The 22,670-nt window shown below is 38.6% G+C and overlaps 1 protein-coding gene across 1 annotated transcript; it reads left to right on the top strand.

The window, feature by feature from the left end:
- Positions 1-2,580: 2,580 nt before the first annotated feature.
- Positions 2,581-20,954, top strand: LOC131394207 (olfactory receptor 7D4-like). Its single transcript, XM_058525434.1, has 3 exons — positions 2,581-2,932; positions 3,218-3,378; positions 20,691-20,954. The coding sequence occupies exons 1-3, from the start codon at positions 2,581-2,583 to the stop codon at positions 20,952-20,954; spliced, it is 777 nt and encodes a 258-aa protein (XP_058381417.1).
- Positions 20,955-22,670: the final 1,716 nt, after the last annotated feature.

Genomic DNA, 22,670 nt, shown 5'->3' with positions numbered 1-22,670 from the left:
TAACAATTTATGCATGGGTTCGCCTTACTGATAGCACTTAATAGCTCTGTATTGGTTGTTGTTGTTGAACTTGAGTGTTCATAATATCATCTACGATAATTATTTCTGATGTTCTGTACTCAGCCCAGTTTCCTATTCTCATCTTACCAAAGTCTTTTAAATATTCAGGAGACTATCTAGTGATTAAAATTGGAGTAGACTGCCATGGTCTTTTCATGAATTTAACACAAATATTTTAGTGTTTAATGTAGAATATTGTGTTTGCTGTAGTTTTAAAACTACCATTCTTTATTGGGTTTATAAATTGTCCTTGATTTCCTCATTTAGCAAAAGGCTCTGTCCTGCCCGGGTGCAAACCACGGTGATGACTGTTACCTTTTCTCAAATGCATTTTCTATTGTGATTATGGTTATGATTTCTACTCATTGACCTATTTTTGTGATGAATTATATTAGCAAACATCCTAGTATTAAACCACTTTCCCATTTCTAGAATAGGTGTTTGTTATCCATGATGTATTATTCTCTTAGTATAGATTTAAAAACTTTGATTTAAGTTTAATATTCAATTTTGTGTCTATATGCAGGCATATGTGAGTTTCAACATCTCTTTTGTGTCATAGTTGACACTTGGGTCTCATTATTTATTAGACATGTAACACTTGTATGTATTGAGCACCTAGTATGTGCCAGGCACCATGGCAGTCCCTGGAAAGACAATGGTGAGCAAAAAGAGTCACATTCTCTGACCCACAAATAAACATAACATTAGCAACATGAGAGGCACATCAAGGAATTGCACAGGATGCTGGACTTGTGGGGCTCCCCCACTCTGTCTTCCTGAGCCTCCCTCTCTGTTCTCCATCTCACTTGACTCTCAAGTGCCTTCATTCCCAAGCTCCATGACTCACAGGTTAACCATGAATTCTGTTCTCTCAGCCCAAAATGCTTGGCCTTTCCTTATTTCCCTTGGTTAACAGTTACGCATCCTTCCTTCCACAGTTCAAATATTCATATATCAGAAAAAGATTTCTTCATCCACCAGCCCCGACTAAATAGGTCCTCAATGATTTTTTCTCTGTGAGTTAATCAGGATTCTCTAGGAATTAACATAATGGACGTTATTTCTATCATGGAGCATGTAGACATTTATAATCACTTCTTAAATTTTCCTTTCAAATTTTAGGATGATTTGATTTACAGAAGCTTTGAATATTTTTAAATCAAATCTATCAACCATATGTTTTTGCAATAAACTCTACTGGTTTTTAGTACAACACATCCCCACTTCTGAGCACGTACACATGAGCACACATGAGAACACACACTTTGCATTTTATTTTAAAGCTTTCTGATTTGTTCCCTCCTCTTATCTTTATTGTTCACCTATTTTTCTCTCTTCGTGAAAGAATCCACCTGGCAGGCATTTTCTGAAACAGGGAGCCATAGGAATTTTCATTATTTAGAAGTGCTGCATGGCAGTGAAAAGAGGTAACAGATTTGTGCTGTGTATGATAATCAGAATTCCATCTTCATTGACTGGCACAGTTTAAGAGGAATATTGATAATGATAGCCACACAAGACTGATTTATAGTGATGTTAAGAACAGAAGCTCACATTTATCAAGTGTCCAGTGTATGTCACAGGAATCACAAGAAAAGCTTCATGCATCATCTCTTTTAATTCACTCATCAGTCTTACAACGTAGGGAATATTTACTACTCCCATTGTGGAGGTGAGGTATCTGTCACAAGGAGAGATTAAATAACTTTGCCAAGGTCACACGAGTAATGAATTGGTGGAGCAAAATTTGATTCTATGAAGTCTGACTCCAGATCCCATTTGATAAATCACATCTCTATCCTGTACTTTGGGAGAGTTACATATCAAATATAATTGTCATAAAGAACATATTATAATGATAAAAATAGATGTCATTTATTGAGATCCTACTGTGCACAAAGACATCTCTAACCCTCACAAAGAAGGTAATAGAAGTAACCATATTTTTAGAAATAAAATAAATAAGGCACTTCAGTGTTAACTATGACATGGATAGCAAGCATCAAGTCATAGAATTAAAGTTGTTTGAGTTGAGAATACATGTCTTAATAAGGATCAGAGCTATTTGAATGAAGAAAGTATGGAAATTATAAAAGAAATGATATTAAAAGCCTTGAACTATTTTAGAAGAAATTCTTTATGTCCATAACCTCAACTGGAATTAGAACCAGTGAGTAGGAGACAAGAAGAGATTTCTGCTTAATTTCAAAAAGGCTAAATAACCTTTTTTTGAAATAACATTTCAAAAGGAAATGGGCTCCCACATGACTTAGTGAATCACTGTCATTGGAAAGACTTAACAGAGGGTGAATTTGTCTACCTAAAGTTGGAATCAAGAGGTGCTAATGAGCTCAGGTGCCAGTTGGATGTTCACTGAACATTGCTTTTGCTTCCACCTCCAGCAGACACACCAGCTCCATGGAAGCAGGAAACCACACAGAGGTATCAGAATTCCTCCTACTGGGTCTCTCAGAGGATCCTGAACTTCAACCCCTTCTCTTTGGAGTGTTGCTGTCCATGTGCCTTGTCACCGTGCTTGGGAACCTCCTCATCATCTTGACCATCATCTCTGACTCCCACCTCCACACTCCCATGTATTTCTTCCTCTCCAACCTGTCCTTCGTCGACATCGGCTTCACCTCCACCACTGTGCCAAAGATGCTGGTGAACATCCAGGCACAGAGAAAAGACATCTCCTACATAGGATGCTTCACTCAGCTCTATTTTTTTATAATTTTTGCTTTACTGGATGGTTTGCCCCTGACTGTGATGGCCTATGACCGGTTTGTGGCCATCTGCCACCCACTGCACTACATGGTCATCATGAACCCACGCCTTTGTGGCCTCCTGGTTCTGATGTGCTGGTTTATCATTTTCTGGGTCTCCCTGCTTCACGTTCTACTGTTGAGGCAGCTGACCTTCTGCATAGGTGCTGAAATTCCACATTTCTTCTGTGAGCTGGCTCAAGTTCTCAAATCAGCCTGCTCTGACACTTTCTTCATTAACATCACCATGTATGTGGCAACTGTACTCCCGGGTGTATTTCCTCTCACTGGAATCCTCTTCTCTTACTCTCAAATTGTCTCCTCTATAATGAGAATCTCCTCAGCAGGAGGAAAATATAAAGCATTTTCCACCTGTGGGTCTCACCTCTCTGTAGTCTCCTTGTACTACGGGACAAGCCTGGGTGTCTACTTCAGTTCTGCTGTGACCCATTCTTCCCACAAAAGCTCGATCGCCTCAGTGATGTACACTGTGGTCACCCCCATGCTGAACCCCTTCATCTACAGCCTGAGGAACAAGGATTTAAAGGGGGCCCTGGGGAGGATCCTCCACCATGCTGCCTCTTGTCTGTCATGGGTCACTAGCCTCAGAACAAAGTAAACATGTTGGGGCCCAAAACAAATATTATGAATTTAATTTTCTTGTTCTTTTTCTCCCCTAAAAGACATGCTTCATTTCTTCCAATCCTAAAGCACCTATGACTGTCCTTTTATTTGTTTTTGTGTAGTTTCTCCTCAGTCATTCTTTTTTGACTTTTCTTCCCTATTTGTAGACCATGAAGCTCTATCTTTGGTCAGCTTTCTTGCAGCCATTCCTGAGATTGCCAACATTAGGTCTGAAGCACTTATATCATGTGATTGCATCTTTTTCCCCAAAAATTGTCTTCTCAAATGTTGATATCTTCACTTTAATTTGATTGTGTGTTTGTTTTTCCTGAAAGAAATGGAATGAAAATGATACAATAATCATGACCAACGTACTGGCCATATTTTTTTTTTTAATTTTTTGTTTATTGCAGTAACATTGGTTTATAACATTGTAAAAATTTCAGGTGTACATCATTGTACTTCTATTTCTGCATGGACTACATCATGTTCACTACCAAAATACTAATTACAACCCATCACCACACACATGTACCGAATTATCCCTTTCACCCTCCTCCCTCCCCCCTTCCCCTCTGGTAACCACCAATCCAATCTCTGTCCCTATGTGTTTGTTTATTGTTGTTATTATCTACTACTTAATGAAGGAAATCATACGGTATTTGACCTTCTCCCTCTGACTTATTTCACTTTGCATTATACCCTCAATGTCCATCCATGTTGTCACAAATGGCTGGATTTCAAAAAAAAAAAAAAAGAGAGAAGGCACAAATAAGTAAAATCAGAAATGAAAGAGGAGAGGTTACAACAGACACCTCAGAAATACAAAAGATTATAAGAGAACACTATGAAAAGCTATATGCCAACCAATTCGACAATCTGGAAGAAATGGATAAATTCTTAGAATCATACAACCTTCCAAAACTGGATCAAGAAGAAGTAGAGAATTTGAATAGACCAATCACCAGTAAGGAGATCGAAACAGTAATCAAAAACCTCCCCAAAAATAAAAGTCCAGGACCAGACGGCTTCCCTGGTGAATTCTACCAAACATTCAAAGAAGACTTAATACCTATCCTTCTCAAACTCTTCGTACTGGCCATATTAATTCTCTTCTTTTTGCTTTACATGTACCATTTTAAGTAATCCTGACAACATTTCCTTGAGATTTTTTTCTCATTTACTCCATATTTCAGAGAAAGAGATTGAAATTGGGATGGACTGTAATCTGGAAACCTGACACTGAGCCCACATTCTAACTCTGCTATCATACTTTTCACGAAAACAGTGATGTGATTTTCAGCCTCAAGAGTAGGATTCTAGATTTGAAAGCTAGTTTCTCCAGGTGATTCATAGGAATATAGTAGATAGGATAACTCTGAGATATCACTTCACACTTTGCCTTCCTTCCTGCTTCTTTCCTTTCTTCCTATTCTTTCCTGTGTTATTGGACTCTTATTTCTCATCATTTCAGTTTTACTGCACACCCCAAGATCCCAAAACACTTAATATTGAAAATAATAGAGTAAGACGTTTCCTCTCCCATGGTTTATTTTGGGGGGAAGATACTCCCTGGAGGTGCCATCAGGAATGATAGTTACACACTTGTGGAATGCATTCAGAACTTAGTTCACTTTTTTAGAAGAATATTGAAAGAACTGAGTCTACAGTGAAGGGTGAAGTATTAGAAGCTGTCAGTATTTCTCCCATGTTCCATGGGATCTTTTCACCATCTCCATTGCATGACTACCTGACTGTCAATGGTTCAGAGCAGGTGGAACATGCTTTTCCCATGGCAAAAGTGACAGGGAATTATGTCCACCAGAAACAGCTCTTGATGGAGAGGTGGAGGGTATACCATCTCCTTCATCCCTTTGCTGGGATCATTTTTAAGTTTGGATTTTGTGCCATTCTCCATGATTTCCATACAGGTTGAAAACTCTGCTCAGTTATTGTGGGAGCTGACTTCAGGTAAGCTTTATAGAATGCATTTTCTTCCCTATATCACTTCTCTCTCTAACCTGTGTTCCATGTTTACTACTCCTTCCAATAAAGGGCTTGCATATGAATCCTTCGCTCAGTGTCGGCTTCTGGGGGAAAAACCCAAAACAGGTGATACAGGCTGTGAAGGGTATCAAAACCATATCATGAATGGAACTTTGGACTTTTGGGAAAAGAAGACATGAAAAAACCAAGATAGAAGATCTTCATGTTCCCGAAAAAACATAATTTTTTAGTGAGGCAAAACCTATTTGATGTGGCTTTCTTTCACTTTGATTCTGTTAATTTTACTCCAGTGAGTATTTTTTTCTACTTTATACAAATTGAAGAGAGGTCCAAAGAGGTAGCCAAGATTGCAACACAGAGTGGTGAGCATAATAATACTTGGGTGCCATAGAGCATGTTGAAAACAAAGGTAAAAGTGTTCAATCACCTCGAGTAATTCCAGAGAAAACTTTACAAAGTTGATTTTACAGATTCATTGATATTTAATTAACATACTGTGAAATTTGTCCATTGAAAATGTAATTCAATAATATAAATAAATTTATAGTTATGCAACCATCATAATAATTCACTTTTAGAACATTTGTGTCATCCCAAAAAGTTACCTTGTGCCCATTTACACTTAATTTCCACTCCCGCCTCCATCCTAGGCAATGACTTATCTGCTTTCTGTCTCTATAAATTGGTCTTTTCTAGATATGTTATATAAATGGAATCACACAATATGTGATCTTTTGTATCTGGCTTCTTTCATTTAGCATAATGGTTTTGAGAGTAATCCATGTGGAGACACATATCAGTGTTTTGTTTCTTATAATTGCAGAATAGTATTCAAATGTGTGGATATACTATATTCTGTTTATCCACTTACCAGTTGACAGGTATTTGGATATTTCCAGTTTGGGTTATTATGAAAATTTGCGTACATGTCTTTGTGTTCAGCTGTGTTGTTATTTCTCTTGGGTAGATAATGCGGAGTGTAAGTACTGGGCTATATTGTAAATTTATGTTTGTTGCTTAAGAAACTGCCAAAATGTTTGCAAAGCAGCTTCACCATTTTACATTTTCATCAGCACTGAATGAAGGTTCCAGTTCTCCCACATCTTTGCCAACACTTGGGATTCAGGAGAAAGTTTTATTGAGAGAATGTACTTGAGTGCTGAGTAACATCTAATCCATAGAAATTTAATTGGAGAATGGGTTTGGGTTGGAAGCAGAAAGGATAAGACAGTGGGATCTAGAGGAAGAAGGAACCACATGCACATAAGCATGGAGAAATTCAAGAGTAAGGCATTTCAGGAGGAAGTATGGAACTTATGACTGAGTTGTTAGAAAGTGTCTAGATACATAGATGGAGGGCAGATTATTGAGAGCGTAGTTTGATATATTAAGGATTTTAAAAGCAATTGAGCACTAGGGCCATGCTGTAATCACACATATAATAAGAGGAATTTCAGACTGCTATGAGTGGGAGAAACTGGAAGCAGAAGAAACAGTTAGGAGGCTATGGAAGTAGTCCAGGGGAGAGACCGATCTAAGCCAGTGGCAAGAAGAGAGGCAGATTTTGGAAGAGAGGTGTATTATTTTCCTATTTCCTACAAATAGGAAATTTCTACAAATTTCCTACAAATTACCATAAGTTGAGTGGCTTAACACAAGAAAAACTTATTATCTTATAGGTTTGGAAATCAGAAGTCTAAAATGTATCAGCAAGGCTACTTTCCTTTTGAAAACTCTAGAGGCAAATCTGTTTATATGCTTTTTCCAAATTCTAGAGGCTCCCTGCATTCCTTGACTTTTTGTTCCTTCCTCTCTCCTCAAAGTCAACAGTAGAACATCTTCAAATCTCTCTGTATCCCTCCTGGCTTCCTCTAATAAGGACCCCTGTAATGACATTGAGCCTACCCGGATAATTCAGGATAAATTTCCCATCTCAAGATATTTTACTTAATTACACTTGCAAAATACCTTTCATCATCTTAAGGTAACATATTCACAAATTCTGGAGATCAGTACATGAACATCTTTGTGCAGCTATTGTTCAGCTTGCCGTGGGAGATGTGTGTGAGTTAGAATTTGCCAAAAATTGATGAGTAACGCCTTGAGCTGAGAAGGTGGAGGGTGTGTCTGGCACTCCTTGCTGGTTTTCATTGGGCATGACCAATTCACGGTCCTAGCTGATCTAAATATAAGGCTGCACTATTAGGTTTGCTTTGCTGACAAGTGATAGAAAATAATTTCCTGATTCACCTGTTCATAGCTGAACAGAGGCTCAGATGAACACTGGCACAACTGGATACAGGGCCTCAAACACTACAAGGATTTTCTTTCAGATTATCAGCTTTATTTTCTCAGCCCGACTACTTGCAAATAGGTGAGACACAGAAACCAGCAGCTCTCACAACTCACACCTCACATTAGTGTGAAGCACTTTTTTAGTAGTTTCACTATTAAAGAGAAACTGGATTTATTTTAGCTTCTCATGTGAAAAAAAAATCTCAGAAATAGATTGTGATTGACACAATCATGTGCTCTTCCCACCTTGGGCGAATCAACTGTGGTCAGGAGACAATGTCACTGACTGCCCCTTCAGAACCACATCTGTTTATTCAATTTATCAAAACTATTTTTACTGAGTATTTATTATGTGTCAGTCATTATTTTAGGTTCAACTATGCAGGATAAAGAATATCAGGTGCATGAGGAGGACAGGTTGTCATGATATAAAGGATGGTCTTCATAAACCTCATTGAGAAAGTTACATTTGTGAAGGCAGTGAATGACTTACGTGAGCGCAAATCTGGGGAAAGAGTGCCCAGGCACAGGGTAAGAATAATACAAAGACCCTCAGGTGGAAGGTTGCCTGGGGGGAGTGTGACTGCAGCATAGAGGGTGACAGGGTGCATAGCAGAAGAGGAGAACAGGTATAGGGGCTGATCATGTGAGGCTTTCTCTGCCATCGAAGGACTTTTGTGTTCATTTAATGTGAGAACGTGGGGAATCATGGCTGGGTTTTGAGCAGACACACGACATGATCTGATTTCGGATTTTAAAACATCCTTCTGGCTGCTGAGTTGCGAATGGATTGTAGGGTTTGGGAAACCTGATTGGAGCTGACTGCAGCAAGCCAGGTGAGTTATAGGAAGCTAGGACCTGGGGTGGGGAGGGAGGGTGGTATTAGTGTAAGAGTTCATAAGTGGTCAGTTGAGCCAAGTGGATTTGTCCTGAGGCAGGATATGGGTATGATAAAGGAGAGGAGACAAGAATGACTCCAGGTTTGGGGTCTGAACAACTGAAAGAGTGGAGTTGCATCAATTGAGACAGGGAGGGCTATGGGTGTAGCAAATTTGGAAAGAAAGGGGAGATCAGAATTTCAGGTTTTGAAATGTCAAATATGACATATGGCAAAAGCTAAATATCACATAAATATCAACTTATATGAGATGACTAAAGTAGTCAAATTCAGAGAGGCAGAAACTAGAAAAGAGATTACCAGAGACTAGGGGGAGAGGGGATCAGGGAGATAGTGTTTAATGGGGACAGAGTTTCATTTGGGGATGATCCAAAAGATCTGGAGATGAATGGTGGTGATGGTTGGACAACAGGGTGAACGTAGTTAACGCCACAGAACTATATACTTAAATGTAGTTATAATAGTAAACTTTAACTTTTGTATATTTTACCACAATTAAAAAACGTGGAGATATTTCTTTGACACCCCAGTGGAGACTTGAGTTTGGGAGAGAGGGCTGTTCTGGAGGTAAAAATTGGAGGGTCAAAGACATAAAGGTAGTATTTGAGGCTAGCAAGCTGGTTGAGATCACCAAAGGAGCAAGTGTGAATAAGGAGAAAGACCAAAGGCAGAGCCCTGCGATGCTCTGTGAGGAGTAAACTGCAAAGGAGAGTGAGTAGGAGAGAACAGTGAGGTAGCAGGAAACTAGGAGAGCCGGTGTACTGAAAGCCTAGTGGAGAAAGACTAAAGGATGGGCAGAGAGAGAAGTAATTTTTCTCAATAGGAAATGGTGTGACCCCTTATGAGGGGTATGTCTTTCCCAGACAGGGCCAGAGCTGTGCTCTGCAAAGACAGAGACCATCTGGTCAGAGGAACCTTAGATACTGTTGAACATGTGGCATTCCCAATGCCATAGAAGTTAGACATTGCTCCAGGCATTGTCAGAAAGCTTTTATGAAGCAGAATTTTAGATTATTTTTCTAGTCTCCTCCTGTAACAACCTTCCCATAACCAGGTAGGAAACATACACAGGAGAGAGCCCTGGTGATCCCTGTCTTTGTTTCTTATCTCCTCTTGTATCCATGATGACATCAGAAAGAGCCAGTATATGCTAGCAAACGCTGGGCGTGGGGAGGGTTAGGGGAAATGTAAACAGTAGAGGAAAATCTGTTATTAAATCAGAGTACTAGGGACACAATAAAGTGTTTCTCAAAGTGTCTCTAGACCAGTAGCACCAGCATGCCCTGTGAGCTTGTTATACGTGCAAATTCTTGTCTTTCATCTCAGATCTACTAAATCAGAAACTCCAGGGACAGGCCCAGCCATTTGTGTTTAATAAGCCATCAAGGTGGATCTCATGCATGGCTAACATTTGAAAACAACCGTCCTAGGGGATTTATTGAAATGCTTGGTGAAGGACCCACTCAGGGCTGCATTTCAGGGCTCTTCACCTCCAAAATCTCATCTACTAAGATGATACACTTGTCTTTGACTTTACAGTGCTTATGTCCCCTTTCTTTTTTCATCTTATGCATTTGTTTCAATTATCAGAATAATATTAATTACTGATGGTTCATAGCAGCATTCCTTGCATCTTCATTAATTGTCATTTCTTTTTTTTTTTTGTTTATTGATGTTTTAATGGTTTCTAACATTGTGAAATTTTGGGGTTGTACATTTTTGTTTGTCCATCACCATATATATGACTCCCTTCACCCCTTGTGCCCACCCCCCACCCCCCTACCCCCATTGCCCCTGGTAACCACAGTCCAGTTTTCTCTGTCCATGTGTTGGTTTATATTCCACATATGAGTGAGATCATACAGTGTTTGTCTTTCTCTTTCTGGCTTATTTCACTTAACATAATACGCTCCAGGCCCATCCATGTTGTTGCAAATGGGACGATTTTGTCTTTTTTTATGGCTGAGTAGTATTCTATTGTATATATATACCACATTTTCCTAATCCAATCATCAGTCGAGGGACACTTAGGTTGCTTCCACTTCTTGGCTATGGTGAATAATGCTGCAATGAACATAGGGGTGCATAAGCCTCTTTGGATTGTTGATTTCAGGTTCATTGGATAGATTCCCATTAGTGGGATGGCTGGATCATAGGGCATCTCTATTTTTAATTCTTTGAGGAATCTCCATACCCTTTTCCATAGAGGCTGCACCAGTTTGCATTCCCACCAGCTGTGTATGAGGGTTCCTGTTTCTCCACATCCTCTCCAACATTGGTTGTTTTTAGTCTTGGTGATTACAGCCATTCTAACGGGTGTGAGGTGGTATCTTAGTGTTGTTTTGATTTGCATTTCCCTGATGATTAGTGATGTTGAGCATCTTTTCATGTGCCTATTGGCCATCTGTATATCTTCCTTGGAGAAGTGTCTCTTCATTTCCTCTGCCCATTTTTTGATCGGGTTGTTTGTTTTTTTGTTGTTCAATTGTGTGAGTTCTTTATATATTATGGAGATCAACCCCTTGTCAGATGTATGTTTTGCAAATATTCTCTCCCAGCTGGTTGGTTGTCTGTTCATCTTGATTCTGGTTTCATTTGTCTTATAAAAGCTCTTTAATCTGATAAAATCCCACTTGTTTATTTTTTCTTTAGTTTCCCTAGTCTGGGTAGGCATGTCATCCGAAAAGATTCCTTTAAAACCAATGTCAAATAGTGTGTTGCCTGTATTTTCTTCTATGAGTTTTATAGTTTCAGGTCTCACCTTCAGGTCTTTGATCCATTTTGAGTTAATTTTTGTGAATGGCAATAGCACATGGTCCACCTTCATTCTTTTGCATGTGGCTGTCCAGTTTTCCCAACACCATTTATTGAAGAGACTTTCCTTTCTCCATTGCATGTTCTTAGCACCTTTGTCGAAAATTAGCTGTCCGTATATGTGCGGTTTTATTTCTGGGCTTTCAGTTCTGTTCCATTGATCTGTGTGTCTGTTTTTGTACCAGTACCATGCTGTTTTGATTACTATTGCTTTGTAGTATGTTTTGAAGTCAGGGATTGTGATGCCTCCTGCTTTGTTCTTTTTTCTTAGGATTTCTTTAGCTATTCAGGGTCTTTTGTTGCCCCATATAAATTTTAGTATTCTTTTTTCTATTTCTGTGAAGAATGTCATTGGGATTCTGATTGGGATTGCATTGAATCTGTAGATTGCTTTAGGTAATATAGACATTTTAACTATGTTTATTCTTCCAATCCACGTGCATGGGATATCTTTCCATTTCTTTATGTCATCATGGATTTCTTTCAATAATGTCTTGTAGTTCTCATTGAATAGGTCCTTCACCTCCTTGGTAAGATTTATTCCTAGGTATTTTATTCTTTTTGATGCAATTGTAAATGGTATTATCTTTTTGAGCTCTCTTTCTGTTAGTTCATTATTAGCATACAGAAATGCAACTGATTTTTGTAGATTGATTTTGTACCCTGCAACTTTTCTGTAGTTGTTGATTGTTTCTAATAGTTTTCCAACAGATTCTTTAGGGTTTTCTATATATACAATCATGTCATCTGCAAATAGTGAGAGTTTCACTTCTTCGTTACCTATTTGGATTCCTTTTATTCCTTTTTCTTGCCTAATTGCTCTGGCCAAAACCTCCAGTACTATGTTGAACAGGAGTGGTGAGAGTGGGCAGCCCTGCCTTGTTCCTGTTCTCAGAGGAATGGCTTTCAGTCTTTCCCCGTTGAGTATGATGTTGGCTGTGGGTTTGTCATATATGGCCTTTATTATGTTGAGGTATTTTCCTTCTATTCCCATTTTATTGAGAGTTTTTTCTCATAAATCGATGTTGTATCTTGTCAAATGCCTTCTCTGCGTCTATTGAGATGATCATGTGGTTTTTATTCTTTGTTTTGTCGATGTGATGTATCACGTTGATTGATTTGCGGATGTTGAACCATCCCTGCGTCCCTGGTGTAAATCCCACTTGATCATGGTGTATGATCTTTTTAATGTATTGTTGTATTCGGTTTGTCAATATTTTGTTGAGAATTTTTGCATCAATGTTCATCAGCTATATTGGCCTGTAATTTTCTTTCTTTGTATTGTCTTTGTCTGGTTTCGGTATCAGGGTGATGTTGGCCTCGTAGAATGATTTAGGAAGGGTTCCATCTTCCTCTATTTTTTGGAATAGTTTGAGAAGGATGGGTATTAAATCTTCTTTGAATGTTTGGTAAAATTCACTGGAGAAGCCATCTGGTCCTGGACTTTTATTTTTTGGGAGGTTTTTGATTACTATTTCAATCTCTTTACTTGTTATTTGTCTATTCAGATTCTCCATTTCTTCTTGGTTCAATTTTGGTAGGTTGTATAAGTCTAAGAATTTATCCATTTCTTCTAGATTGTCCAATTTGTTGGCATATAATTTCTCATAGTATTCTCTTATAATCCTCTGTATTTCCGTGGTATCCGTTGTAATTTCTCCTCTTTCATTTCTAATTTTATTTACTTGAGCCTTTTCTCTTTTTTTCTTAGTAAGCCTGGCTAAGGGTTTGTCGATTTTGTTTATCTTCTCGAAGAACCAACTCTTTGTTTCATTAATCCTTTCTACTGTTTTTTTGGTCTCAATTTCATTTATTTCTGCTCTGATTTTTATTATTTCTCTCCTTCTGCTGGCTTTGGGCTTTGTTTGTTCTTCTTTTTCTAGTTCTGTTAGGTGTAATTTAAGGTTGCCTATTAGGGTTTTTTCTTGTTTGTTAAGGTGGGCTTGTATCGCTATGAGTTTCCCTCTCAGGACCGCTTTTGCTGCATCCCATATGGTTTGATATGGCGTATTATCATTTTCGTTTGTTTCCAGATAGTTTTTGATTTCTCCTTTAATTTCATCAATGATCCATTGGTTGTTCAGTAGCATGTTGTTTAATCTCCACATTTTTGTCACTTTCCCAGTTTTTTTTTCATGGTTCATTTCCAGTTTCATAGCCTTATGGTCTGAAATGATGGTCGTTATGATTTTAATCTTCTTAAATTTATTGAGGCTTGCTTTGTTTCCCAACATATGGTCTATCCTAGAGAATGTTCCATGTGCGCTTGAGAAGAATGTGTAGTCAGCTGTTTTTGGATGGAGTGCTCTGTATATGTCTACTAGGTCCATCTCGTCCAGTTTTTCATTTAAGTCTACTATTTCTTTATTGACTTTTTGTCTGGATGATCTATCCATTGTTGTAAGTGGGGTGTTAAGATTCCCTACTATTATTGTGTTGTTGTTGATTTCTCCTTTTCGGTTTGTTAATAGTTGCTTTATGTACATTGGTGCTCCTATGTTGGGTGCATATATATTTATAAGTGATATGTCTTCTTGATGGAGTGTCCCTTTTATCATTATATATTTCCCTTCTTTGTCTTTCTTAACCTGTTTTATCTTGAAATCTACTTTGTCTGATATGAGTATGGCAACACCTGCTTTCTTTTGTTTGCCATTAGCTTGGAGTATTGTCTTCCATCCTTTCACTCTGAGCCTGTGCTTGTCTTTAGTGCTGAGATGTGTTTCCTGAAGGCAGCATATTGTTGGGTCTTGCTTTTTAATCCATCCTGCCACTCTGTATCTTTTGATTGGAGAGTTCAATCCATTTACATTTAGGGTAATTATTGATATATGAGGGCTTAATGTTGCTGTTTTGTCACTTATTTTCTGGTTCTTTTGCATTTCCTTTGTTTCTTGTCCCATTTGTTTTGGACTGCCAATTCAGTTTGGTTGTTCTGTCTTATGACTCTTCTAGTTTTCTCTTTGTTTATCATATGTGGTTTTGTTTTGATTATTTGTTTAGTGGTTACCTTGAGGTTTGGGCAAAAAATCTTGTGTATGAGATAGTCCATTATCTGATGGCCTCCTATTTCCTTATCCTAAGTCAATTCAATCACTTTCCTCTTCCCCTTCTAAGTTGTTCTTCTTATACCTTATTCTATCTTGTGTTGTGGCTGTGTGTTTACAGTGATGAGGTTAAATTTATTTTTGGTGAGTTTCTTCCTTTGATCTTTGAATTTAGTATTTAAGTGGTTGTTAACCTATTCCGGTAAAGATCTACTATTTTTCTGAGTTTGTCTACCTACTTTTCTCCTTCCTCCAAGCTTTGTGTTCCCTTTCTCTTCTTTTTTCAGGCATGAGGGCCTTGTTGAGTATTTCTTGTAGTGGGGGTCTCGTGGCCATGAACTCCCTTAGCTTTTGTTTATCTGGGAGAGTTACTATTTCTCCATCATATTTGAAGGATATTTTTGCTGGATAGAGTATTCTTGGCTGAAAGTTTTTGTCTTTCAGTATTTTGAATATATCATTCCAGTCCCTTCTAGCCTGTAAAGTTTCTATTGAGAAATCCGCTGAGAGCCTGATGGGAGTTCCTTTGTACGTTATTTTTTGTTTTTGTCTAGCTGCCCTTAATATTGTTTCTTTGTCGTTGACCCTGGCTAGCCTTACCACTAGGTGTCGTGGTGAAGGCCTTTGTCTGTTAATATATATAGGTGTCCTGTTGGCTTCGCTTACTGGTATTTCCTGCTCCTTCCCCAGATTTGGGATATTCTCAGCTATTATTTCCTTGAATAGGCTCTCTGTTCCTCTTTCCCTCTCCTCTCCCTCAGGAATACCTATAATTCTTATGTTACATTTTCTAATAGAGTCAGATATTTCTTGGAGTCTTTCTTCATTTCTTTTTAGTCTTAGTTCTCTCTCCTCTTCCATCTGGAGTATATTTGTATTCCTATCCTCTAAAGTGCTATTTCTTTCCTCCATATTGTCAGCTCTGTTCTTTAAAGATTCCAGATTCTCCTTTATCTCCTCCATTGTGTTCTTCATCTCCATCAGCACTGATTGGTTTTTCTTTATGATTTCAATCTCTTTTGTGAAGAAACTCCTAATCTCATAGAATTGTTTGTCTGTGTTGTCTTGTATTTCATTGAGTGTTTTTATGATAGCTATTTTGAAATCTCTGTCATTTCGTTTATGGATTTCTGTGTCTTCGGGGTTGATTTCTCGGTGCTTGTCATTTTGTTTCTGGTCTGGTGATTTCATATATTTTTGCATTGTGGTTCCTGTGTTGGTTTTGTTTTTCCTCACCCTGGAAATCTCTGGTTGCAATTTCCACCTGCCGCCACTGTCTGGTGGTAAAGGGCTGTGTAGTCTACGCCCCCTGCGCTCTGCCCCGGTTTTTCTGCTGCGATCCGCAGTTTTGTTTTTTGTTTTTTGTTTTTTTCCTGCTGCGATCCATGGGTCCCGGCGTTTGATCAGGTCTGCCGCGGATCACTTGGTCTGGTCTGTCGCAGATCTCTTGGTCTGGTCTGCTGCAGATCGCTAGGTCTGGTCTGGTCGGTTGAGCTGCAGGGTCCGGTTTGCGGGGAGGGGGGAGCTCTCTTTTGCCCTCTGGGTCCCTGATGTGGGAGGCTTCCCATTTGCCCCTCTTTATCCGCTCTTTGGGGTGCTCATATGTTGACGGTAGCCCTGTGGCTCTTCTGAGTCCTCTGTGCGGGAGTTTCCCACTGGCTCTCCCCACTTCCTCCGGGGGCCCAGCACGCTCCGCTCTCAGATGTGCGGCAGTGTGGGTCTTTCCGCTCTAGCTTTTCACTGTCTGGGATTCTGTTGTTGGTCTGTGAGTCTGTGACTGTTCCTTTTGTTGTATCTTGTCGGGGGAAGAGTTCACGGGAAAGCTCACTCCGCCATGATGCTGACGTCACTCTACTCTAATTGTCATTTCTTTATGCTTCCATGTTCCATGAATGTTAGCTCTCATTGAAGAATCCACATTATTTATCATTTGAATGATACATCCTTATTTTCCTACTTTAAGAGCCTGCATCCCCCCCCCCACCACGTACATACTACCATTTTCAACAATGACTGTTAAACATTTTCAAATACATTTTGATTTCTATTGGACCTGCCAGCTTTTGTATTGATACATTTATGAAATAAATTAATGTAAATAGATTTTCTAAAGCTCAAGCATATTTAGATTCCTTGGATAAAAATTATTGAGCCACATTGTATTGTCCTTTAACATACTGGCCAGTAAGTTGAAGTTCAATGGGATTTTGCCATGTCTCTGGAAGTATTATCCCTTTAGGAGTCAAGACTTCTAAACATGCAGAGGCCAGAAGTGTGGAGACCTGAAGTACAAACTCTCCAAGTGGCTCACTGGGAATGATGTGGGATGGGGCTGCTTCTACTTCCAATACTTGATTTCTGGACACATGTATTCTCTAAATGGAGATACAGCACATTATGACTGTTGTTGTTTTAGAGTGTGTACTGCATCCTGTGAATTATCTCTTCAGCATTTCCTGTGTAGTCAAATGCCTACATGAAATATCATCACTCTCTTTGAAATGAAATGTATTCCTGTATCTTCTATAATTTTTTTTAACTCTCTCCTATATGATACTGCCTTTAGTCTATGTTTTACCTCTGTCCTCTTCTTCTGTGACAAATTTTATGTATGATTCATATTTGTCACCTATATTTCCTCAATACAAACTCTTCAGCCCACTCTACATGGATTATTTCTGCCCTTACTCCTCCATTTAGAGGTAATAAATGGAGCCCTCCCTAATATCAATGAAGGCCTCCATGTCACCAGCAAATGTCAAGGGATATTTTTCAGTTCTCATTTGGTTAGTTCAGTTCTCAACAGAAACAAAACTATTAAGCACTCTGCTTTTCTTCAGAATGAACCTCTCTTTCCCCATCGCGTTGTACACACCAAGTGATCCATAAAATCTCCAAAGAATTTTTAAGAGAATAACATCAATAAACTTGTTTCCTGGTTTTGTTTCTTACAGAAATTAAAGTTTCTTTAGGGGACACCATGTAATTTTTATGTCAGATCAAAGAAAGAAGAGCTTCTCCTTGAAGGAAATAAATTCATTTCCCCCTTTGCTGCTTGCACAGACACAATATTGTCTGAAAACGGGCCATTCTCTCTAATCTTTGTACCCCAAGCGTGCTGAATTGTTTGGGGAAAGGAGTCAATAGAACAGTTTATTGAGTGAGAAGCTCTGAGAATTCAACTCTTGAGATTCTAGAAACTTTTAGCATGTTTCTGTTGCCTCTTACGTATAATTCTCTGATATCAGCCTAATGCAAACCCAATTGGGCTTCCCAGGGACAGGCCTCAGAGAACAAAAAGCTTTAGTGATAGCCATCAGAGAGGGCCAGTGTATCCCCAGTGAGGGCTGGTGGAGTAAGAAGGAAAAGAGGAGAGAAAGTGGGTTCTGGCTTTACCTCTAGATTAGGAGACTGGCACAGTCCCATATTTATTTAGTCTGCAAAGTTTGTTTCTGTGCTTTGAAAGTAGTTTAGTTTCCACTGAAACCAGTCTTTTCCAGCTCTTCTTCTGTTTCCCTCTCTCTCTCTTTGCAATCTAGAGCCTTTCTTCAATGAGTTATTTTCTGGAAATTCTCCACCTCTTCTCTACTCTTTCCCATCATTGTAGGCTCCTGTCACATTTCCTGTGTCCGATTGTTTATTCACTAACGACTCACTGGAGATCTGTTATGCACCAGGAGTTGTCTATTTTGTTCCTCACGTGATGGGATTTTTCTATCATATTCCCTATTTTTGCATTAGATTCGACTTACTGGTAGCACTTTATAGTTCTGTATTGATTGTTGCTGTTGTTTCACCTTAGAATCAACATATCATTTACAAATAACATAATTACTTCTGACGTTTGGTACTCAGCTCAATTTCCTTTTGTCATCTTAGCAGTCTCTTTAAATGTTGAGGAAAATATCGAGTGATTGAAGGGGTAGACAGCCTTGGTCTGTTCATGAATTTAGCACAAATATTTTAGTGTTTTAATGTAGAATATCCTGTTGGCGACAGTTTTAAAACAACCATTCTTTATTGAGTTAAGAAATTGTCCTGAGTGTCCTCATTCAGTGAGAGGCTCTGTCCTGGCTGCTAAACAAAGTAATATTTGTTACATTTTCCCAAGTGCACTTTCTATTGTGATTATGGCTATGATTTTTCTTCATTGACCTATTTTTGTGATGAATTGTGTTAACAAACGTCACAGTATTAAACCAGCTTCTCATTCCTAGAATAGATATTACTTATTCCTGATGTATTATTCTCTTAAAATAGATATGAATGCATTTTACATAATTTTATTTCATTTTGTGTCTATATTCAGGCATATGTGATCTCAAGGACTTCTTTTGTATGTTATTGTTGATGCTTTGGGTCTCAATATTTATTATATATCTAACATTTGTGTGTGTGCAGTACCTACTATGTGCCAGGCACCATGTAAGTACCTGGAACGACAGTGGCAAGCAAAAACACTCATGTTCTCTGACCTTTGAATAAACATAAAATTACCAAAAGGAGAGGCACATCAAGAAATAGTACAAGATGCTGGCCTTGTGGGCCTCCCCCACTCTGTCCTCCTGATCCTCACTCTCTATTCTCCATCTCATTGGCATCTCAAATCCCTTCCATTCTCAAGCTCATTGATCCACAGTTCAACTGTAAATTCTGTTCTCTTAGCCCAAAACGCTTGCCCTTTCCTTGTTTCCCCTGGTTAGCAATTACCCATCCTTCCTCTCACAGCTCAAATATATGTATTTCAGAGAAGCCCTTTCAACCCACTTCCTCAAACTAAATGTAGCCTAAATGACTTCCTCTCTCTTTAATTTATTAACATTCTCCAGATATTAATAACACCAAATCTTTTTCTATCATGGAAAATGTAAACATTCATTTTCAAATCTTAAATTTCTTTCAATTTTTAGGGTGATTTATTTTATAGAAGCTTTGAATATTTTTATCAAGTCTGTCAATCATATATTTTGAAATTATTCCACTGCTTGTTAAAACAACACATTCTCAGTTCTAAGCATGTGCACATGAGCACACACTCACACGTGGTTTATATTTTATTTAGTTGTTTTGTGATTTTGTTTCCTCCTCTTATCTATGTAGTCCACATGCTTTTTTTTTTTCCCCTTTTCTTAGAAGAATCAGCCTGGCTGGCAGTCTTTTAAAGAGAAAGCTATAGGGATCTTCGTTAATTAGTGTTGCATGATGGTCAAAAGAGGTAACAGACTTGTGTTTATAATGATCAAAATTCCATCTTTGATGACTGCCTTAGTTTAAGGAAAATCTGATAAATGGTAACTATGCAAGACAAATTTTTTGTGATGTTAAGAACAGAAGTTCACATTTATCAAGTGTCCACTGTATGTCACAGGAATCACAAGAAAAATTGCACGCGCCATCTCATTTAATTTACTCATCGGTCATACAACGTAGGGCATATTTACTACTCCCATTGTAGAGGTGAGGTATCTGCAGCTGAGAGAGTAAATAATTTTCTCAAGGTCATACAGATGGCATTTTGGTGAATCAAAATTGTTTTCTAGGAAGTCTAACAAGATTCTATTTTCTAAATCACATCTCTACACTGTACTTTAGGAGAATTATATGCAAAAAAATAATCATCATAAAACACATATTAATAATGACATTAATAGCTATCATTTATTGAGCTCTTACTGGGCTCAAGTCATTTCTAAACCTCACAAAGAAGTTAATAGCAGTAACCATATTTTTATAAAGAAATAATAAGGCACATGAGAGTTAACCGTGACATCAAAAGGTCACAGAATTGAGGTTGTTTGTGTTGAAAACCCATGTCTTCATCACTATTACAGAGTTATTAGAATCAAGGTAGTATGGGGATTACCATAGAAAAGACGTTAGATGTCTTTAATAATTTGAAAGAGACTTATCAAAGAAGAAAGTGGTTTATGTCCATAGATTTGAATAAAGGGTGTTAAAGGAGAGAGAGGGAGAGACAGATTTCTGCTAAATTAAAGAAAGTCTGAATCATTACACACATTTAAAATGGAAAGGGGCTCACTTGACTGAGTGAATCTCTCTGTTTGGAAACACTCAACAGAGGGTGAAGTTCACCTAAAGATGAATCACAAGGTGCTAACGAACTCAGGTATCAGTTGGATGTTCACTGAACGTTGCTTTTGCCTCCTTTCCTGGCAGACATATCAGCTACACAGAATCAGGAAAAAACACAAAATACCAGAATTCCTCCTCCTGGGTCTCTCAGAGGATCCTGAACTGCAGTCCCTGCTCTTTGGAGTGTTCCTGTCCATGTACACTGGTCACCATGCTTGGGTAGCTGCTCATCACTCTGATTCCCACTTCCACAACCCCATGTACTTTGTCTTCTTCAACCTGTCCTTTGTGGACATCTGCTTCATCTCTACCACCGTCCCGAAGATGCTAGTGAACATCCAGACATAGAGTAAAGATCTTTCACATAGGATATCTCACTCAGGTATATTTTTTAAATGATTTTTGCTGAAATGGATGATTTCTTCCTGACTGTCACGGCCTATGAGCAGTTTGTGGCCATATGCCACCCCCTGAACTACATGGTCATCATGAACCCACACATCTGTGGCCTCATGGTTTTGATGTCTTCATTCATCATTTTATCTGTCTCCCTGTTTCACATTCTACTAACGGTGAGGCTGACCTTCTGTATAGGCACTGAAATTCCATATTTCTTCTGTGAACTGGCTCAGGTTCTCAAGGTGGACTGCTCTGACAACCTCATCAATAACGTCTCCTTTTATGTGACCACTGCCCTCCTATGTGTGTTTCCTCTCACTGGGATCCTTTTTTCTCACCTTCAAATTGTCTCCTCCTTAATAAGGATGTCTTCTGCAGGGGAAAAAAATATAAAGCATTTTACATTTTCACTAAGAGTCTCACCACTTGGTAGTCTCCTTGTTAATATGGAAAGAGCCTGGGGGACTACCTCAGTTCTGCTGTGATCCACCTTCCCAGAGAAGCTTGATCACCTCAGTGATGTACACCGTTGTCATCCCCATGCTGAACTCTTTCATCTACTGTCTGAGAAACGAGGATGTGAAGGGGGCCCCGGGAAGGCTTCTCAGCCAAGCAACCTCTTGTCAATGATGGATCACTGGTCTTAGAACTTAGTGGACGTTGTGGGGCCCAAAGTCAAGTATTGCAAATTTAAATCCTTTTTTTTTTTCCTTTTTCTCCCCTAAAACACATGCTTGATTTTTTGGTATTCCCAAAGCACTTATTATTTTGTTTGTATTTTTTTATCAGTTTCTCCTCAGCAATTTCCTCAATAATTCCTTTTTGAATTTTCTTCCTTATATGCCATCGATTAAAGTTCCAGGATTGGTGATGTTTCTTGCAGCCATTCTTAAGATCTCCAATTTTAGAGGTCAAGCACTCATCATATCAAGCACTGATGTGGTTTCCCCCCAAATTTTCCTACAAATGTTAATATTCTTTGCCTTCATTTTGTTGTGAGTTGTTTTTCCAGACAAGGGATTGAAACTTGTAGTCACAACAAGTGCTTACCACATCAGGACTGTGCTCGTTTCTTCACATGTATAATTGATTTCATCTTGAAAACATTTCTTTGAGATATTTTCAATATCATTATAAAATAATAGAGTTATTGGGATGGGATTGATTGGGATTTTTTAGATAAAAATTTTAACATTATTCGTCAACAGTCTAGATTAGGGTTTCTCAACTTCAACAATACTGACATTTTGGGTCTGCATTATTTCTCATAGGGGGCTGTCCTGTGTACTGTATGATGCATAACAGCATCCCTGGCCTCTACACAGCAGATACCAGCACCAAATTATGATGATGAGAAATGTCTCTAGACACTGCCAATTGTTCCAGAGAGGGCAAAATTAGCCCAGTTAAGGACACGAGTTAAACAATTCCATGGGTGCCAGAGTTGATGGTGTTAGCTTTCAAAGAGATGGGATAATAGGAAAACGAACATTTTAGGAAAGATAATATATTAGTTTAACCTTGGAAAGGTTGAGTTGAGGGTGTACAGAACACCCCGTTGGTGCTATTATCTTAGAGATCAAATATATTGGTCTGGCGATCATCAGTTTGCATGAGTGGCAGTATGAATTAATTAGTTGTATAGAAAGAGGAAGAAGTTCCTGT

Source organism: Diceros bicornis, chromosome 30 (assembly GCF_020826845.1).
Source record: "Diceros bicornis minor isolate mBicDic1 chromosome 30, mDicBic1.mat.cur, whole genome shotgun sequence".
NCBI lineage: Eukaryota > Metazoa > Chordata > Mammalia > Perissodactyla > Rhinocerotidae > Diceros > Diceros bicornis.
The sequence above is the reverse complement of the archived record's forward strand: the minus strand, read 5'-3'. Positions and strand labels throughout refer to the sequence as shown.

Coding starts and splice junctions, on each gene's coding strand:
- LOC131394207 (XM_058525434.1), top strand. CDS start 2,581: ATGTGCCTTGTCACCGTGCTTGGGAACCTCCTCATCATCTTGACCATC. Junction 2,933..3,217: donor GGTTCTGATGTGCTGGTTTA/TCATTTTCTGGG, acceptor GGTCTCACCTCT/CTGTAGTCTCCTTGTACTAC. Junction 3,379..20,690: donor GGAACAAGGATTTAAAGGGG/GCCCTGGGGAGG, acceptor CTTTCCTGGCAG/ACATATCAGCTACACAGAAT.